This window comes from Bombina bombina, chromosome 4 (assembly GCF_027579735.1).
Source record: "Bombina bombina isolate aBomBom1 chromosome 4, aBomBom1.pri, whole genome shotgun sequence".
Classification (NCBI taxonomy): Eukaryota; Metazoa; Chordata; class Amphibia; order Anura; family Bombinatoridae; genus Bombina; species Bombina bombina.
The window spans coordinates 565,611,568-565,631,621 of record NC_069502.1 but is presented as its reverse complement, the minus strand read 5'-3'; the positions used below and the strand labels follow the sequence as shown (position 1 = coordinate 565,631,621).

General features: G+C 38.6%; 1 protein-coding gene across 2 annotated transcripts in view; it reads right to left on the bottom strand.

The window, feature by feature from the left end:
- Positions 1 to 20,054, bottom strand: part of PM20D2 (peptidase M20 domain containing 2) — a 190,484-nt gene that overhangs the window by 49,119 nt on the left and 121,311 nt on the right. For both annotated transcript variants that reach the window (XR_008402028.1, XM_053710537.1), the window contains exon 4: positions 16,091 to 16,245. Coding sequence is in view for 1 of the 2 variants with exons in the window: in XM_053710537.1 (XP_053566512.1) it covers positions 16,091 to 16,245 (155 nt within the window). In the remaining variant the exon portion in view is untranslated. The remainder of the gene's footprint in view (positions 1 to 16,090; positions 16,246 to 20,054) is intronic.

The window sequence follows — 20,054 nt, the reverse complement described above, 5'->3', positions numbered from 1 at the left end:
AAAATACCAGGGAATTTTTTAGCATTTTTACTATCACTCCATTTAAACAGAAATAGAGCTGTGTTTTTTTTATTTACCTGGGAAAACTATATATTTTTTTTAAGCAGACAACCCAAGGAATTGATCTAGGCCCATTTTGGTATATTTCATGCCACCATTTTAACACCAAATAAAATCATATAAAAAAAGAATGTTAACTTTTTCACAAACTTTGGGTTTCTCACTGAAATTATTTACTTACCACTTGTGCAATCTCTGGGATCCCCTTTGCATAGAAATAGCAGACATACATGGCTTTGCCATTGCATTTTGGTAATTAGAAGGCTGCTTATTACAGCTGCACACCACTCCCTGATCCCTACCTGATCCCTCCCAAACAGCTCTCTTCCTTCCCTCACCCCTCCACTGGTTACCACCATCTTAGGAACTAGCAGAAAGTCTGCCAATATGAAGATTTAAGGCAATTTTTTTTATTTATGTTTTCTGCAATGTAGGATCCCTCCCAAATAGATCTCTAACCCTCCCCCCTCTAACTAGTGCTCGCCATCATAGGTACTGGTAGCTGTCTTCCCTCCCCTCCTCTCGCAATAGTTAATTAGGGGTCCACCCCCCCACCCCACCTTCTTTTCTGTATTGTAGCTCCTCATACCTCCCTCTTTATTTTTTTTAATTTTTTTTTTTGCAGTGTAGGGCACTCTCACTCCCTCCCTTCACTGCTGGACTGCCCAACCGCCTCCCGGATTCCCTGCCACACCACCAGCTGGCACCAGTAGATGATCATTACAAACGGTGACATTCACAGTGTCACTGTCTGTAATGATTTGGCATCTGCCTTCAAATGGAACCGGAGCACCGATTGCACTCCTGTTCTATAGACAAGCAGATACCTAGAGCTCAGGAACTCCAGCTCTTGGCTGTAACTTAACAGCTGAGACTGCTGGAGCTTCCTGAATCTCCAACGTATATATACATTGTGGGGTACAATAAGCAAAGCACTGCAAAATGTAAATATATGTCATAATGGGTGAAAGAGTTAAAGAACTTATCAATCTTTTACGCAACCTCATATTTTAAGTTGGTATTCTATTTGCATGAAATCTAAAAGAACATATAAAAATCATAAGCAATTCCCACAGTATTGTACACATTAAAATTAACTTAAAATATGAGGTTGCGTAATACCACCTTAAAAGTTTTAACAATAATGAGAATGCACGGAGAGAAGAAACAATTCTCTATATAAAAGTTAAGGTGCGTTCAAAATAGCTAACGGTTTCATATAATAGCCGTGTATACTGAGCCTCGATGCAATATACATTTTTATCTTGGTCAAGAAATATGTTTGAATTGTATGATAAACTGACAGTGTATGTGTTTTTAAATTGCTGTACTTGGGACACAGAGTATCGTTTTAAAGATTGTATCAATAAAGGCTTATTTTTATACTAACTCTGGTGAGTAGAAGTCTATGGCCGGTATTTGGAGTCACTCAGAAAAGGGTCTAACGCTCACTTTTCAGCCGCGACTTTTCCATACCGCAGATCCCCTTACGTCAATTGCGGATCCTATCTTTTCAATGGGATCTTTCTAACTCCGGTATTTAGAGTCGTGGCTGAAGTGAGCGTTAGAATTCTAACGACAAAACTCCAGCTGCAGAAAAAAGTCAGTAGTTAAGAGCTTTCTGGGCTAACGCCGGTTCATAAAGCTCTTAACTACTGTGCTCTAAAGTACACTAACACCCATAAACTACCTATGTACCCCTAAACCGAGGTCCCCCCACATCGCCGCCACTCGATTCAATTTTTTTAACCCCTAATCTGCCGACCGCCACCTACGTTATACTTATGTACCCCTAATCTGCTGCCCCTAACACCGCCGACCCCTGTATTATATTTATTAACCCCTAACCTGCCCCCCACAACGTCGCCGCCAGCTACCTACAATAATTAACCCCTAATCTGCCGACCGCAAAGAGCCGCCACCTACATTATAGCTATGTACCCCTAATCTGCTGCCCCTAACATCGCCGACCCCTATATTATATTTATTAACCCCTAATCTGCCGCCCTCAACGTCGCCTCCACCTGCCTACACTTATTAACCCCTAATCTGCCGACCGGACCGCACCGCTATTATAATAAAGTTATTAACCCCTAATCCGCCTCACTAACCCTATAATAAATAGTATTAACCCCTAATCTGCCCTCCCTAACATCACCGACACCTAACTTCAAACATTAACCCCTTAATCTGCCGACCGGAGCTCACCGCTATTCTAATAAATGTATTAACCCCTAAAGCTAAGTCTAACCCTAACACTAACACCCCCCTAAATTAAATATAATTTTAATCTAACGAAATTAATTAACTCTTATTAAATAAATTATTCCTATTTAAAGCTAAATACTTACCTGTAAAATAAATCCTAATATAGCTACAATATAAATTATAATTATATTATAGCTATTTTAGGATTAATATTTATTTTACAGATAGCTTTGTATTTATTTTAACCAGGTACAATAGCTATTAAATAGTTAAGAACTATTTAATATCTACCTAGTTAAAATAATTACAAAATTACCTGTAAAATAAATCCTAACCTAAGTTACAATTAAACCTAACACTACACTATCAATAAATAAATTAAATAAAATACCTATAATTATCTACAATTAAACCTAACACTACACTATCAATAAATAAATTAAATAAAATACCTATAATTATCTACAATTAAACCTAACACTACACTATCAATAAATAAATTAAATACAATTCCTACAAATAAATACAATGAAATAAACTAACTAAAGTACAAAAAATAAAAAAGAACTAAGTTACAAAAAATAAAAAAATATTTACAAACATTAGAAAAATATTACAACAATTTTATTACTCTAAGCCCCCTAATAAAATAACAAAGCCCCCCAAAATAAAAAAATGCCCTACCCTATTCTAAATTACTAAAGTTCAAAGCTCTTTTACCTTACCAGCCCTGAACAGGGCCCTTTGCGGGGCATGCCCCAAGAAGTTCAGCTCTTTTGCCTGTAAAAAAAAACATACAATACCTCCCCCCCAAACATTACAACCCACCACCCACATACCCCAAATCTAACCCAAACCCCCCTTAAGTAAACCTAACACTAAGCCCCTGAAGATCTTCCAATCGGATTGAACTTGATTCTGATTGGCTGATTCCATCAGCCAATCAGAATATTCCTACCTTAATTCCGATTGGCTGATAGAATCCTATCAGCCAATCGGAATTCGGGGGACGCCATCTTGGATGACGTCATTTAAAGGAACCGTCATTCGGCTAGTAGGCGTCGGGAGAAGAGGATGTTCCGCGTCGGATGGAAGATGATGGCTCCCGAAGAAAGAAGATTGAAGATGCCGTTGATAGAAGACTTCATCCGGATCATGGACCTCTTCAGCTCCCGCTTGGATGAAGACTTCAGCTGGATCATGGACCTCTTCAGCTCCCGCTTGGATGATGACTTCAGCCGGATCATGGACCTCTTCAGCCCCCCGCTTGGGCTTGGATCAGGACATCGGAGGAGCTCTTCTGGATCGATCGGTGAACCTGGTATGGTGAAGATAAGGTAGGAAGATCTTCAGGGGCTTAGTGTTAGGTTTATTTAAGGGGGGTTTGGGTTAGATTAGGGGTATGTGGGTGGTGGGTTGTAATGTTGGGGGGGGTATTGTATGGTTTTTTTTTTACAGGCAAAAGAGCTGAACTTCTTGGGGCATGCCCCGCAAAGGGCCCTGTTCATGGCTGGTAAGGTAAAAGAGCTTTGAACTTTAGTAATTTAGAATAGGGTAGGGCATTTTTTTATTTTGGGGGGCTTTGTTATTTTATTAGGGGGCTTAGAGTGGGTGTAATTAGTTTAAAATTGTTGTAATATTTTTCTAATGTTTGTAAATATTATTTTATTTTTTGTAACTTAGTTCTTTTTTATTTTTTGTACTTTAGTTAGTTTATTTCATTGTATTTATTTGTAGATATTGTATTTAATTTATTTATTGATAGTGTAGTGTTAGGTTTAATTGTAACTTAGGTTAGGATTTATTTTACAGGTAATTTTGTAATTATTTTAACTATTAAATAATTCTTAACTATTTAATAGCTATTGTACCTGGTTAAAATAAATACAAAGTTACCTGTAAAATAAATATTAATCCTAAAATAGCTATAATATAATTATAATTTATATTGTAGCTATATTAGGATTTATTTTACAGGTAAGTATTTAGCTGTAAATAGGAATAATTTATTTAATAAGAGTTAATTAATTTCTTTAGATTTAAATTATATTTAAGTTAGGGGGTGTTAGTGTTGGGGTTAGACTTAGCTTTAAGGGTTAATACATTTATTAGAATAGCGGCGAGATTAGGTCGGCAGATTAGGGGTTAATAATTGAAGTTAGGTGTCGGCGATGTTAGGGAGGGCAGATTAGGGGTTAATACTATTTATTATAGGGTTAGTGAGGCGGATTAGGGGTTAATAACTTTATTATAATAGCGATTCGGTCCGGTCGTCAGATTAGGGGTTAATAAGTGTAGGCAGGTGGAGGCGACGTTGTGGGGGGCAGATTAGGGGTTAATAAATATAATATAGGGGTCGGCGGTGTTAGGGGCAGCATATTAGGGGTACATAGGGATAATGTAAGTAGTGACGGTTTACGGAGCGGCAGATTAGGGGTTAATAATAATAATATGCAGGGGTCAGCGATAGCGGGGGCGGCAGATTAGGGGTTAATAAGTGTAAGGCTAGGGGTGTTTAGACTCGGGGTACATGTTAGAGTGTTAGGTGCAGACGTAGGAAGTGTTTCCCCATAGCAAACAATGGGGCTGCGTTAGGAGCTGAACGTGGCTTTTTTGCAGGTGTTAGGTTTTTTTTCAGCTCAAACAGCCCCATTGTTTCCTATGGGGGAATCGTGCACGAGCACGTTTTTGAGGCTGTCCGCGTCCGTAGGCAACTCTGGTATCGAGAGTTGCAGTGGCGTTAAAGGGACAGTCAACCCAAAAATTACTTTAACTTATTTAGATTAGTTAAATAATGATCTTTACAGTAAACTGTAGCCAAATTTTCATCTAAATAAACTTTGGCAGAAAATACACTTACTGATCTCATCTGGCCTTTTTGAAATGGCCGCCTGACCCCTCCTCCTCTGACGTCTCCCAAAAGCTTGTACTAACAGGATCCTGTCCTTTCTTCTCGTCCCTGCGCGCTCCTGCAATTTCAGCTCTCTAGCAGCTGTTCATACCCGGCACTCATTACCTCTCATCCATGCTGTGCGCTGTGTATTACAGAGAATGAGAGGCAGTGAGTGCCGGGCAGGCGGCGATGTGATGGTCTGTGCCCCAGATTATAATAGAGAAATAATATCCAACCAGGAGCTGACTGGGCACTAGAATAAAACAGACCTTACCAAGCAATTGTTATTATATTTTATGTTTTTTAGCAGATACCTAAATCCACATTCAACTTTATCTCAATTGATGTGGCTTGTGCCCCTGATTTTACAGCTGCGGTCCGTTACAGAAATACACCCTCCCTGCATTTGAGTGTCTGATGACCCCTTATAACCTGATTGCTCCCCAAAAAAGTAGGCACTTAGGCAGAAATAAATTTGCGCCCTTGCAGGTCTTAGAACATTTATCTAATGCGAGTGTGATCGCACAGTACTGGGACACCGGGCGCAAATTTATTTCTGCCTAAGTGCCTATTTTTGTTTGGAGCAATCAGGTTATAAGGGGTCATCAGACCCGGTGGTACATTGTCTTGTGTTTATCACTACACATGAGCTCAGCACACGCTACCTTGCCCACTGTCCTTTGTACCAGAGCCTGTCACAACACATGGACGCAGCACCCCTTCACCTTGCCCACTGGCTGTGCATGCACACAGCACCTTACACACTGTCCTGTGCACCACGGTGTTTCACTACACATCACCCCTTTACCTTGTCCCACTGCAGCCACTGCCACACAGCCGCATCGAGCTTGTGCCCCTGATTTTACAGCTGCGGTCCGTTACAGAAATACACCCTCCCTGCATTTGAGTATCTGATGACCCCTTATAACCTGATTGCTCCCACCTTGGCACAAGAGGTGGTGTGATCTTACTCGCCTCCCAGACGCTGCTCCTGTTTCATCTAAAGGTTTGTGCCAGCTATGAACACACTGACAGCTTTGCACATGTGTATACAGTCCTACACAAACTATAGTCATCTCTCAGCTTCCGTTTACATGGGATGTCCCTGCACACCGGTTGGTGTTTGTGGTGCTCTTAGCAAACGTTTTAGGTCCTAAAAAGATTTCTTAGAAACCAGTGAGTGTAATTTGTTCTTCACTGTGATCAAACTCAACCAGCGGAGAGCAACAAATGTAACGTCTACTGTAAGAGCAAGCTGCAGATTTATCACATAACGTATTGTCCCGGACACACAGTATACAGGCTGTATATACCGTTATATGTGATAAATCTGCAGCTTGCTCTTACAGTAGACGTTACATTTGTTGCTCTCCGCTGGTTGAGTTTGATCACAGTGAAGATGAAATTACACTCACTGGTTTCTAAGAAATCTTTTTAGGACCTAAAACGTTTGCTAAGAGCACCACAAACACCAACCGGTGTGCAGGGACATCCCATGTAAACGGAAGCTGAGAGATGACTATAGTTTGTGTAGGACTGTATACACATGTGCAAAGCTGTCAGTGTGTTCATAGCTGGCACAAACCTTTAGATGAAACAGGAGCAGCGTCTGGGAGGTGAGTAAGATCACACCACCTCTTGTGCCAAGGTGGGAGCAATCAGGTTATAAGGGGTCATCAGATACTCAAATGCAGGGAGGGTGTATTTCTGTAACGGACCGCAGCTGTAAAATCAGGGGCACAAGCTCGATGCGGCTGTGTGGCAGTGGCTGCAGTGGGACAAGGTAAAGGGGTGATGTGTAGTGAAACACCGTGGTGCACAGGACAGTGTGTAAGGTGGTGTGTGCATGCACAGCCAGTGGGCAAGGTGAAGGGGTGCTGCGTCCATGTGTTGTGACAGGCTCTGGTACAAAGGACAGTGGGCAAGGTAGCGTGTGCTGAGCTCATGTGTAGTGATAAACACAAGACAATGTGCCACTGGGTCTGATGACCCCTTATAACCTGATTGCTCCCCCAAAAAATAGGCACTTAGGCAGAAATAAATTTGCGCCCGGTGTCCCAGTACTGTGCGATCACACTCGCATTAGATAAATGTTCTAAGACCTGCAAGGGCGCAAATTTATTTCTGCCTAAGTGCCTACTTTTTTGGGGAGCAATCAGGTTATAAGGGGTCATCAGACACTCAAATGCAGGGAGGGTGTATTTCTGTAACGGACCGCAGCTGTAAAATCAGGGGCACAAGCCACATCAATTGAGATAAAGTTGAATGTGGATTTAGGTATCTGCTAAAAAACATAAAATATAATAACAATTGCTTGGTAAGGTCTGTTTTATTCTAGTGCCCAGTCAGCTCCTGGTTGGATATTATTTCTCTATTATAATCTGGGGCACAGACCATCACATCGCCGCCTGCCCGGCACTCACTGCCTCTCATTCTCTGTAATACACAGCGCACAGCATGGATGAGAGGTAGTGAGTGCCGGGTATGAACAGCTGCTAGAGAGCTGAAATTGCAGGAGCGCGCAGGGACGAGAAGAAAGGACAGGATCCTGTTAGTACAAGCTTTTGGGAGACGTCAGAGGAGGAGGGGTCAGGCGGCCATTTCAAAAAGGCCAGATGAGATCAGTAAGTGTATTTTCTGCCAAAGTTTATTTAGATGAAAATTTGGCTACAGTTTACTGTAAAGATCATTATTTAACTAATCTAAATAAGTTAAAGTAATTTTTGGGTTGACTGTCCCTTTAAATTTGCTCTACGCTCCTTTTTTGGAGCCTAACGCAGCCATTCTGTGGACTCTCAATACCAGAGTTATTTTAAAGGTGCGTCCAGAAAAAAGCCAGCGTTAGATTCGCGGGTCCTTACCGACAAAACTCTAAATCTAGCCGTAAGTTTGTGCAAGACAGCACTTTTTAACTAATTACACTTGAATCCCCTCTTTTTGCGCTTTTGTCTTTCATGTTATACTGTCTTGGATCCTGCATCAAATATGCTAAGAGAACAAAGAAAAAATGACAATAGGAGTAAAATTAGAAAGATGCTTAAAATTGCATGCACTATCTGAATCACTAAAAAGAAAAAAAATTGGGTTTAGTATCCCTTTAAAGAAATATTCTACAGTAAATACATGCCAGACATAATGATGTATTCAAAGCAGAGATTAGCCTTAGATGTATTTTTTAAGAATATATTTACAAATATATTTGTTTAAATATAACAAATATAATATAATAAAGTACTCAGGTTTCTATAAAGTAAAATAGTTTTCTATTTATCTCTCTTCTGTTGAGAACAATTACGGAAAGATATAAAATGAGGCAAGAACGCTGTGTAGAAACCCTGTTAGATAATCTTATGTTCTGCACAGCTTTGTTTAGACAGTCACCCATTACTTTTTAGAAAGTCAGTGTTAAATTACAGGAAAATAGGACAAAATAATTTAAGTACAGGTAGCCCTCAGTTTACGCCGGGGTTAGGTTCCAGAAGGAATGGTTGTAAATCGAAACCGTTGTAAATTGAAACCCAGTTTAAAATGTAAGTCAATGGGAAGTGAGGGAGTTAGGTTCCAGGTCCCTCTCAAAATTGTCATAAGTAACACCTAATACATTATTTTTAAAGCTTTGAAATGAAGACTTTAAATGCTAAACAGCATTATAAACCTAATAAAATAATCACACAACAAAGAATATATAATTAAACTAAGTTAAATAAACAAAAACATTTGCTAAACAGCATTATAAACCTAATAAAATAATCACACAACACTGACTTCACTTGCATTTTTCTGCAAACAGTTCTTTCTATGCATTCCAATCTGGACCGATTTATAGACAGGAAGATCTTGTTCCTTTGAAATCTGCTCGATAGATCAGGTCTGGTTAAACTGATTAATTTCAGCTTGCTTGGCTTTGCTGCAACACAAGCGGACAGCTCCACCTACTGGCTATTTTAATAAATGCACTGCTTCTCAATGCTTTTCAATAGCAGTCACATGACTGGAAAAAAAGGTTGTTATTCTGAAACGGTGTAAATTGAACCGTTGTAAAACGAGGGCCACCTGTATATCGCAAAGTTTTTAGCTACACATATTTAAGTATGTTACCAAATTCAAATTATATTGTTCTTTTGTTGCTCTCATTACTTTCAAGAGTGGGTAGAAACACCTCTGTCTGAGAAAACACGGTCTGCACTATAGGTAAAGTTTTAAAATATTTAAAAAGAAAAAGTTAAAATGAGATCCTTTGGAGGAATGGGATCTTTCAACAAAAGACAATTTATTGCAGAAGCTTGAAAGAATGGCATATAAAAGATTAAAGCTAGACTTTTGTTAGATGAAAAATGTACAGAATTGGTTTGATATCTAAAAATCTATAGGATAGATGAAGAATTTGAAAGACTATTCCTGTATTTACATGATTTCCCAAAGCCTTTGCTAAATGACCTAGTTGCAACACGTTTAGAATTTTAGGAGGGGGGTTACAGGGGAATTATTTTAGGGGACAAATTGAGGTTGGATTATATATAAAAATTTAATAGAGGTTGGAGCCAGTCGTTGGGAGAGGGCATAGGCTTGTGGTTAATAGGTTATGATACCGGTACACAGTCACTGGATTTGCAAAGAAGGATTTGGTCTGAGGAAGGGGTTACGCACCCAAAAACATCACCAGTTGTATTATGGATTAAAAATTGTTTCGCTTTTTCTTTGCAAATCCAGTGAGTGCAGTCTCTCGTTTTGGTTTATATTTTAATATTTTTGGGTCTGGCACCCTGGTCTTAGACTCTGGGGAAGTGAGAGTGCAGATATCCTCCACTTTGCTTTGCTTGTGTGTGTGTGTGTGTGTATGTATGTGTGTGTGTGTGTATGTATGTATGTATGTATGTATGTGTATCACACAAAAGAACAGCAACTGCCAGGGTGCTCTTAGAGTAACAGATCCAAAAAGAGAATAAAGCACTTTCTGGTCTTCAGTAAACAAACAACCAAATGTATTGTGATATTTGACGTTTCTGGGTAAACAAGCCCCTTCCTCTAACAAACAAACAGTGAGCATTATAAAGCCCGAATAAGCACTCCTACAATAATCTGCCAATAAGGCAGCAGCGTGTGCAAAAGTAAAACATGTGAAACCTGCCAGCTAATTAGCTATATACAATATGTGTATCGTAAGTTGTATCAAAAAATAAGATTCCAAGGTGACTAAAAACATGTCACAAGGGCACCCACACTGTAGACAAACAACCAACAATGAAAACCCTACCAAAAAACAAATACATATAAAACAAAAAAAATGATGTCCAAAAATGGCCACACCTCATTGGTGCATTCGCACACACCCCTTCTCAAGACGTGCTGGACAAAAAATATGAAAGCAATACCTAACAATTTGGTATGTCATATTCCCTAAAAAAAGAAAACTAAAGTCAATAGACTAGATCAACCTGAGTACACATCCGTCTGCTATACAATCACTAACCAAAAACATAAACCAAACCAAACCAAACCAAAACAGCCACTTTGTCAAGTCAAAGCGTCAGGAGGGCGTGTATAGTAGTCATGGCAACCACCTAACAAAATAGAAAGCTAATAAATCACAAGAGGGGGCGTGGTCCCACCCCAAGTTGCGTCATATCACAAACATGAAGACCTCCAGACACGTACCACATTGGTTAGCCACAGGAAAGAGGCGTGGTAACGCCTCATGTGTCAATGAACAGCTGGCAGGGAGATCAAGGTGATCAAAGAGTCGATCGACCACAAGCTATCATAATATAAATATACTAATTGTCTTAGTGAAAGACAATGTTGAAAGGGCTAAGGGTTCAAAGGAACCAATACACAGTAAAACAACTTGACGGAAAGGCAGATGGCTATTGGTCAAAAAGGGAACATCCATCCTATTGTTCAAATTGACATTTGTACAGAATAACAAGTGAAAGGGGAAACACATACATACTAATATGAGCTGTAGAGTATATATATCATGAGAGAAAGAAATATAAATATTTCCTTGAAAGAAGCAAATATACATATGAGAACAAAGATCGAAATAAAAAAAATAATAAACATAGGAATTAGAACTGGGAGGACCCAAATAGATATTATATATATGTCAGAGTAAAAAAGAAGTCTTCATGTTTGTGTTATGACGCACTTGGGGTTGATTTATATGTATTTGTTTTTTGGTAGGTTTTCATTGTTGGTTGTTTGTCTACAGTGTGGGTGCCCTTGTGACATGTATGTTTTTAGTCACCTTGGAATCTTATTTTTTGATACAACTTACAATACACATATTGTATACAGCTAATTAGCTGGCAGGTTTCATATGTTTTACTTTTGCACACGCTGCTCCCTTATTGGCATAAATAAATTTGGTTGTTTGTTGACTGAAGACCAGCGAGTGCTTTATTCTCTTTTTGGATCTATAGATATATATAAATTTTTTTTATTTTATTTATATTTGCTCTGGTGAGAAGCTCAATAGCAACCAGCAATAACAAGCCACTTACTAAGCAAAAAAAGAGGAAGGGACCTCTCAAAAGACTGCACGTGTAGCACTCTAAGCCTGGACTAGTAGTGGAGAAATTGGGAAAATTAAAATATAACTTTTATTTGGTATTTTAAAATAAGACTCACAATTAAAAACAACCAAAGAATTGAAAGCCCATTCCTGAATTATCAGTAAGCCTTTGATATATCCAAAGTAGTTTAAGGAATTTATATAGGTGGAGAGCTATATCAATAACCACTATTAGACAAATTTATAACAAGTAGTGAGGATCAGTATTGTAATATTATTCACAGGGTATGTTGTGATTATATATTCTCAAAGCATATGGATAGAACGTGACACCTTATAAGTGTTTATATGCACTTTTATGGCTGTGTGGTATCACTTTATTTGTGCTTATACCAACATGTTCATATTATACTTGAGTTAAAATAAATTTCAAAGCAATCAAAAAAGCACACAACAAATTTTAAAGCATTCAAATAGCACACAACCTCTTGTGAGTGTATTTGTATATTTTATTTGTGATTGTGTGACATCACATATTTATGCACATAGTATCATGTTCATGTAATATTTAAGTTAATACTGGATAATGTAGCTTTAAGAGCATGCAGATTGCATGTAACTCCTTGTCTACAATCAACATGAAAACTTTCCTATGGTTTTAGTACCTATGTGATATCACTTTAGTATCACTTTCATATTGTCCCTGAGAAAATGTAAAGTGAGGCAATAAAAACACGTACAGCACCAACTGTATGATTTTATATTAAGTTGACGTATTGGTTTCTGGAAATAAAGATCAACTTGAATAAAACGGTGCCCGTGTCTTATTACTTAATATTACAATAAAATTCTGGCTTAATTTATTGATATTACTATAATAGTGTGTATTAGCACATCATTTAGTTCGGCATATCAGGTTGAAATATTTTGTCTATAAATTATCAGGTAGGAGTATATTTGCTACAGTCAATATGTCATTTACGTTTAGTATATCTCATTACCAGTATATTTGCTACAGTCAATATGTCATTTACGTTTAGTATATCTCATTACCAGTATATTTGCTACAGTCAATATGTTAGTATTTTGGTACAGTCAATATGTCATTTACGTTTAGTATATCTCATTACCAATGACTAAGGTCAATACAATTGCTGAATATTTGCTTTATGTTAGAGATAGAGTTAATCCCCTGTTATATCAGTGGGATAATATCATAGGAGACAAGGTTTATATGCAATAAATTGTAGAAAATAAACTAGTGGATTTGCTTTGGTTAAGCATGCATCTAAAGATTGTACTGATGTACAAGGTTTTTTATGTAGCCATGTAACTGTGCCGGTAAATATCCGGTTTGTACTTGATGCTTCTAAGGAGATATATCCTCTTATAAAGCCACTTGTTAAGAGTTTATTGTATTCTTTTTTTGTGTTTCAACAGTAATGTCAATCCTACTAGTTCATTATAACAATAGTAACTAATTTATTGCAAGTTGCAGCACAATCAGCAGACCGTTAGCACCTGGGATGATCGTTTGCGTAACTTCTTAGTATAAGTCTATTGGTATCAAAACATATTCCCTGCTTAAAATGCCTGTGTGCCGTTTAAATTAAATAGCCAGGTTTGAATAGGATTCCTCTCTAATAGTATGTAACTAAGTACATTCTGTTTGGTCTAAGTTTAGCGATAGCTCAATTTTTTAACCAAATAACATATTTGTAAGTTTGTTTGTACCGATTATTAAGTATTGGTATTGTATCTATTTCCACCTGTATAGGCTAACAATTTAAGGTAAAGTTTTAAAAACAAATAGAGCTCCCCTAAGGGGGTTGTAGAGCTTAGGGGAGCTCTATTTATTTTTAAAACTTTACCTTAAATTGTTAGCCTATACAGGTGGAAATAGATACAATACCAATACTTAATAATCGGTACAAACAAACTTACAAATATGTTATTTGGTTAAAAAATTGAGCTATCGCTAAACTTAGACCAAACAGAATGTACTTAGTTACATACTATTAGAGAGGAATCCTATTCAAACCTGGCTATTTAATTTAAACGGCACACAGGCATTTTAAGCAGGGAATATGTTTTGATACCAATAGACTTATACTAAGAAATTACGCAAACGATCATCCCAGGTGCTAACGGTCTGCTGATTGTGCTGCAACTTGCAATAAATTAGTTACTATTGTTATAATGAACTAGTAGGATTGACATTACTGTTGAAACACAAAAAAAGAATACAATAAACTCTTAACAAGTGGCTTTATAAGAGGATATATCTCCTTAGCAGCATCAAGTACAAACCGGATATTTACCGGCACAGTTACAGGGCTACATAAAAAACCTTGTACATCAGTACAATCTTTAGATGCATGCTTAACCATAGCAAATCCACTAGTTTATTTTCTACAATTTATTGCATATAAACCTTGTCTCCTATGATATTATCCCACTGATATAACAGGGGATTAACTCTATCTCTAACATAAAGCAAATATTCAGCAATTGTATTGACCTTAGTCATTGGTAATGAGATATACTAAACGTAAATGACATATTGACTGTACCAAAATACTAACATATTGACTGTAGCAAATATACTGGTAATGAGATATACTAAACGTAAATGACATATTGACTGTACCAAAATACTAACATATTGACTGTAGCAAATATACTGGTAATGAGATATACTAAACGTAAATGACATATTGACTGTAGCAAATATACTCCTACCTGATAATTTATAGACAAAATATTTCAACCTGATATGCCGAACTAAATGATGTGCTAATACACACTATTATAGTAATATCAATAAATTAAGCCAGAATTTTATTGTAATATTAAGTAATAAGACACGGGCACCGTTTTATTCAAGTTGATCTTTATTTCCAGAAACCAATACGTCAACTTAATATAAAATCATACAGTTGGTGCTGTACGTGTTTTTATTGCCTCACTTTACATTTTCTCAGGGACAATATGAAAGTGATACTAAAGTGATATCACATAGGTACTAAAACCATAGGAAAGTTTTCATGTTGATTGTAGACAAGGAGTTACATGCAATCTGCATGCTCTTAAAGCTACATTATCCAGTATTAACTTAAATATTACATGAACATGATACTATGTGCATAAATATGTGATGTCACACAATTACAAATAAAATATACAAATACACTCACAAGAGGTTGTGTGCTATTTGAATGCTTTAAAATTTGTTGTGTGCTTTTTTGATTGCTTTGAAATTTATTTTAACTCAAGTATAATATGAACATGTTGGTATAAGCACAAATAAAGTGATACCACACAGCCATAAAAGTGCATATAAACACTTATAAGGTGTCACGTTCTATCCATATGCTTTGAGAATATATAATCACAACATACCCTGTGAATAATATTACAATACTGATCCTCACTACTTGTTATAAATTTGTCTAATAGTGGTTATTGATATAGCTCTCCACCTACTTTGGATATATCAAAGGCTTACTGATAATTCAGGAATGGGCTTTCAATTCTTTGGTTGTTTTTAATTGTGAGTCTTATTTTAAAATACAAAATAAAAGTTATATTTTAATTTTCCCAATTTCTCCACTACTAGTCCAGGCTTAGAGTGCTACACGTGCAGTCTTTTGAGAGGTCCCTTCCTCTTTTTTTGCTTAGTATATTATATACTGCACAGCACCAACTTTTCTGCTATAATAAAAATACAGACTAGAACAAGTGTTTTTGTCAGCCAATACTAATATAGAAAAGGTCGCCGTTGTGGTGCCACTGTATTTGCGTTGTGTCAATAACAAGCCACTTACTTACTGTTGCACAAGATCTTGTGCTATATTCTCTAAGGAAATACCTATTGATTTGAAAAAAAAGAAACCCTACATTAAAGGGACAGTCTACACCAGAATTGTTATTGTTTTAAAAGATAGATAATCCCTTGGTTACCCATTCCCTAGTTTTGCATAACCAACACAGTTATATTTATATATTTTGTTACCTCTGTGATTATCTTGTATCTAAGCCTCTGCAGACTGCCCCTTTATTTCAGTTCTTTTGACAGACTTGCAGTTTAGCCAATCAGTGATGGCTCCCAGGTAACTTCACGTGCACGAGCACAGTGTTATCTATATGAAAAACATGAACTAACACCCTCTAGTGGTGAAAAACCTGTTAAAATGCATTCTTAAGAGGCGGCTTTCAAGGTCTAAGGAATTAGCATATGAACCTCCTAGGTTAAGCTTTCAACTAAGAATACCAACAGAACAAAGAAAAATTGGTGATAAAAGTAAATTGGAAAATTGTTTAAAATTACATAACCTATCTGAATCATGAAAGTTTTTTTTTGGACTAGACTGTCCCTTTAACAGATCAGTTGTTAAGATTATCGTTATTCTTACCTTACATCCAGTTGCTGTAGCTGCAGCTTTAAAGCAGGCGTGTGCCTTCTCTTTTAAAGGGGCAAGATCCTTACGTGAAGGGGCACGCAAATAAAATTCTAATTCAGAATATGAAGGAATGATGTTAGGTTTCACGCCACCATTTTTTATTACACCTGCAAAAAAAATTGCAAAAGGTAAATGACTGAAAGAAATAGAAGAACCCTTTAATTAATGAACACCAAACTGGATACATACCTGTGAAAAAAGAAAAAGGAAGTTTAACAGGTTAAAAAAACATTTCATAGTGTTTAATTTTACCTATAAAATACACATTTTTACTTAACCAATTTCTTTCAGATAGAACTTATTTTTTTATTTAAACGATTTTTATTGAAGTCATACATAGATACAACATATTGGGTGTGCCCCGAAACATTTACATATGAGTGAATACACAGAATTATTAGAAAAGGATTGCAAAAGAAAAAAGAAACCAAGTAGAAAAGGCCTTATGTATCCATAAATCTTCAGCGTTATTATAAAATTTGGGCTATCAGTTTTATAATATGGTATCATCAAAGTAACATAAGGAAAAAACAGAATTTATGTTTACCTGATAAATTACTTTCTCCAACGGTGTGTCCGGTCCACGGCGTCATCCTTACTTGTGGGATATTCTCTTCCCCAACAGGAAATGGCAAAGAGCCCAGCAAAGCTGGTCACATGATCCCTCCTAGGCTCCGCCTACCCCAGTCATTCGACCGACGTTAAGGAGGAATATTTGCATAGGAGAAACCATATGGTACCGTGGTGACTGTAGTTAAAGAAAATAAATTATCAGACCTGATTAAAAAACCAGGGCGGGCCGTGGACCGGACACACCGTTGGAGAAAGTAATTTATCAGGTAAACATAAATTCTGTTTTCTCCAACATAGGTGTGTCCGGTCCACGGCGTCATCCTTACTTGTGGGAACCAATACCAAAGCTTTAGGACACGGATGACGGGAGGGAGCAAATCAGGTCACCTAAATGGAAGGCACCACGGCTTGCAAAACCTTTCTCCCAAAAATAGCCTCAGAAGAAGCAAAAGTATCAAACTTGTAAAATTTGGTAAAAGTGTGCAGTGAAGACCAAGTCGCTGCCCTACATATCTGATCAACAGAAGCCTCGTTCTTGAAGGCCCATGTGGAAGCCACAGCCCTAGTGGAATGAGCTGTGATTCTTTCGGGAGGCTGCCGTCCGGCAGTCTCGTAAGCCAATCTGATGATGCTTTTAATCCAAAAAGAGAGAGAGGTAGAAGTTGCTTTTTGACCTCTCCTTTAACCGGAATAAACAACAAACAAGGAAGATGTTTGTCTAAAATCCTTTGTAGCATCTAAATAGAATTTTAGAGCGCGAACAACATCCAAATTGTGCAACAAACGTTCCTTCTTTGAAACTGGTTTCGGACACAGAGAAGGTACGATAATCTCCTGGTTAATGTTTTTGTTAGAAACAACTTTTGGAAGAAAACCAGGTTTAGTACGTAAAACCACCTTATCTGCATGGAACACCAGATAAGGAGGAGAACACTGCAGAGCAGATAATTCTGAAACTCTTCTGGCAGAAGAAATTGCAACTAAAAACAAAACTTTCCAAGATAATAATTTAATATCAACGGAATGCAAGGGTTCAAACGGAACCCCCTGAAGAACTGAAAGAACTAAATTGAGACTCCAAGGAGGAGTCAAAGGTTTGTAAACAGGCTTAATTCTAACCAGAGCCTGAACAAAAGCTTGAACATCTGGCACAGCAGCCAGTTTTTTGTGAAGTAACACCGACAAGGCAGAAATCTGTCCCTTCAGGGAACTTGCAGATAATCCTTTTTCCAATCCTTCTTGAAGGAAGGATAGGATCCTAGGAATCTTAACCTTGTCCCAAGGGAATCCTTTAGATTCACACCAACAGATATATTTTTTCCAAATTTTGTGGTAAATCTTTCTAGTTACAGGCTTTCTGGCCTGAACAAGAGTATCGATAACAGAATCTGAGAACCCTCGCTTCGATAAAATCAAGCGTTCAATCTCCAAGCAGTCAGCTGGAGTGAAACCAGATTCGGATGTTCGAACGGACCCTGAACAAGAAGGTCTCGTCTCAAAGGTAGCTTCCAAGGTGGAGCCGATGACATTCACCAGATCTGCATACCAAGTCCTGCGTGGCCACGCAGGAGCTATCAAGATCACCGACGCCCTCTCCTGATTGATCCTGGCTACCAGCCTGGGGATGAGAGGAAAGGGCGGGAACACATAAGCTAGTTTGAAGGTCCAAGGTGCTACTAGTGCATCCACTAGAGCCGCCTTGGGATCCCTGGATCTGGACCCGTAGCAAGGAACTTTGAAGTTCTGACGAGAGGCCATCAGATCCATGTCTGGAATGCCCCACAGCTGAGTGACTTGGGCAAAGATTTCCGGATGGAGTTCCCACTCCCCCGGATGCAATGTCTGACGACTCAGAAAATCCGCTTCCCAATTTTCCACTCCTGGGATGTGGATAGCAGACAGATGGCAGGAGTGAGACTCCGCCCATAGAATGATTTTGGTCACTTCTTCCATCGCTAGGGAACTCCTTGTTCCCCCCTGATGGTTGATGTACGCAACAGTTGTCATGTTGTCTGATTGAAACCGTATGAACTTGGCCCTCGCTAGCTGAGGCCAAGCCTTGAGAGCATTGAATATCGCTCTCAGTTCCAGAATATTTATCGGTAGAAGAGATTCTTCCCGAGACCAAAGACCCTGAGCTTTCAGGGATCCCCAGACCGCGCCCCAGCCCATCAGACTGGCGTCGGTCGTGACAATGACCCACTCTGGTCTGCGGAATGTCATCCCTTGTGACAGGTTGTCCAGGGACAGCCACCAACGGAGTGAGTCTCTGGTCCTCTGATTTACTTGTATCTTCGGAGACAAGTCTGTATAGTCCCCATTCCACTGACTGAGCATGCACAGTTGTAATGGTCTTAGATGAATGCGCGCAAAAGGAACTATGTCCATTGCCGCCACCATCAACCCGATCACTTCCATGCACTGAGCTATGGAAGGAAGAGGAACGGAATGAAGTATCCGACAAGAGTCTAGAAGTTTTGTTTTTCTGGCCTCTGTTAGAAAAATCCTCATTTCTAAGGAGTCTATAATTGTTCCCAAGAAGGGAACCCTTGTTGACGGGGATAGAGAACTCTTTTCCACGTTCACTTTCCATCCGTGAGATCTGAGAAAGGCCAGGACAATGTCCGTGTGAGCCTTTGCTTGAGGAAGGGACGACGCTTGAATCAAAATGTCGTCCAAGTAAGGTACTACAGCAATGCCCCTTGGTCTTAGCACAGCTAGAAGGGACCCTAGTACCTTTGTGAAAATCCTTGGAGCAGTGGCTAATCCGAAAGGAAGCGCCACGAACTGGTAATGTTTGTCCAGGAATGCGAACCTTAGGAACCGATGATGTTCCTTGTGGATAGGAATATGTAGATACGCATCCTTTAAATCCACCGTGGTCATGAATTGACCTTCCTGGATGGAAGGAAGAATAGTTCGAATGGTTTCCATCTTGAATGATGGAACCTTGAGAAACTTGTTTAAGATCTTGAGATCTAAGATTGGTCTGAACGTTCCCTCTTTTTTGGGAACTATGAACAGATTGGAGTAGAACCCCATCCCTTGTTCTCTTAATGGAACAGGATGAATCACTCCCATTTTTAACAGGTCTTCTACACAATGTAAGAATGCCTGTCTTTTTATGTGGTCTGAAGACAACTGAGACCTGTGGAACCTCCCCCTTGGGGGAAGTCCCTTGAATTCCAGAAGATAACCTTGGGAGACTATTTCTAGCGCCCAAGGATCCAGAACATCTCTTGCCCAAGCCTGAGCGAAGAGAGAGAGTCTGCCCCCCACCAGATCCGGTCCCGGATCGGGGGCCAACATTTCATGCAGTCTTGGTAGCAGTGGCAGGTTTCTT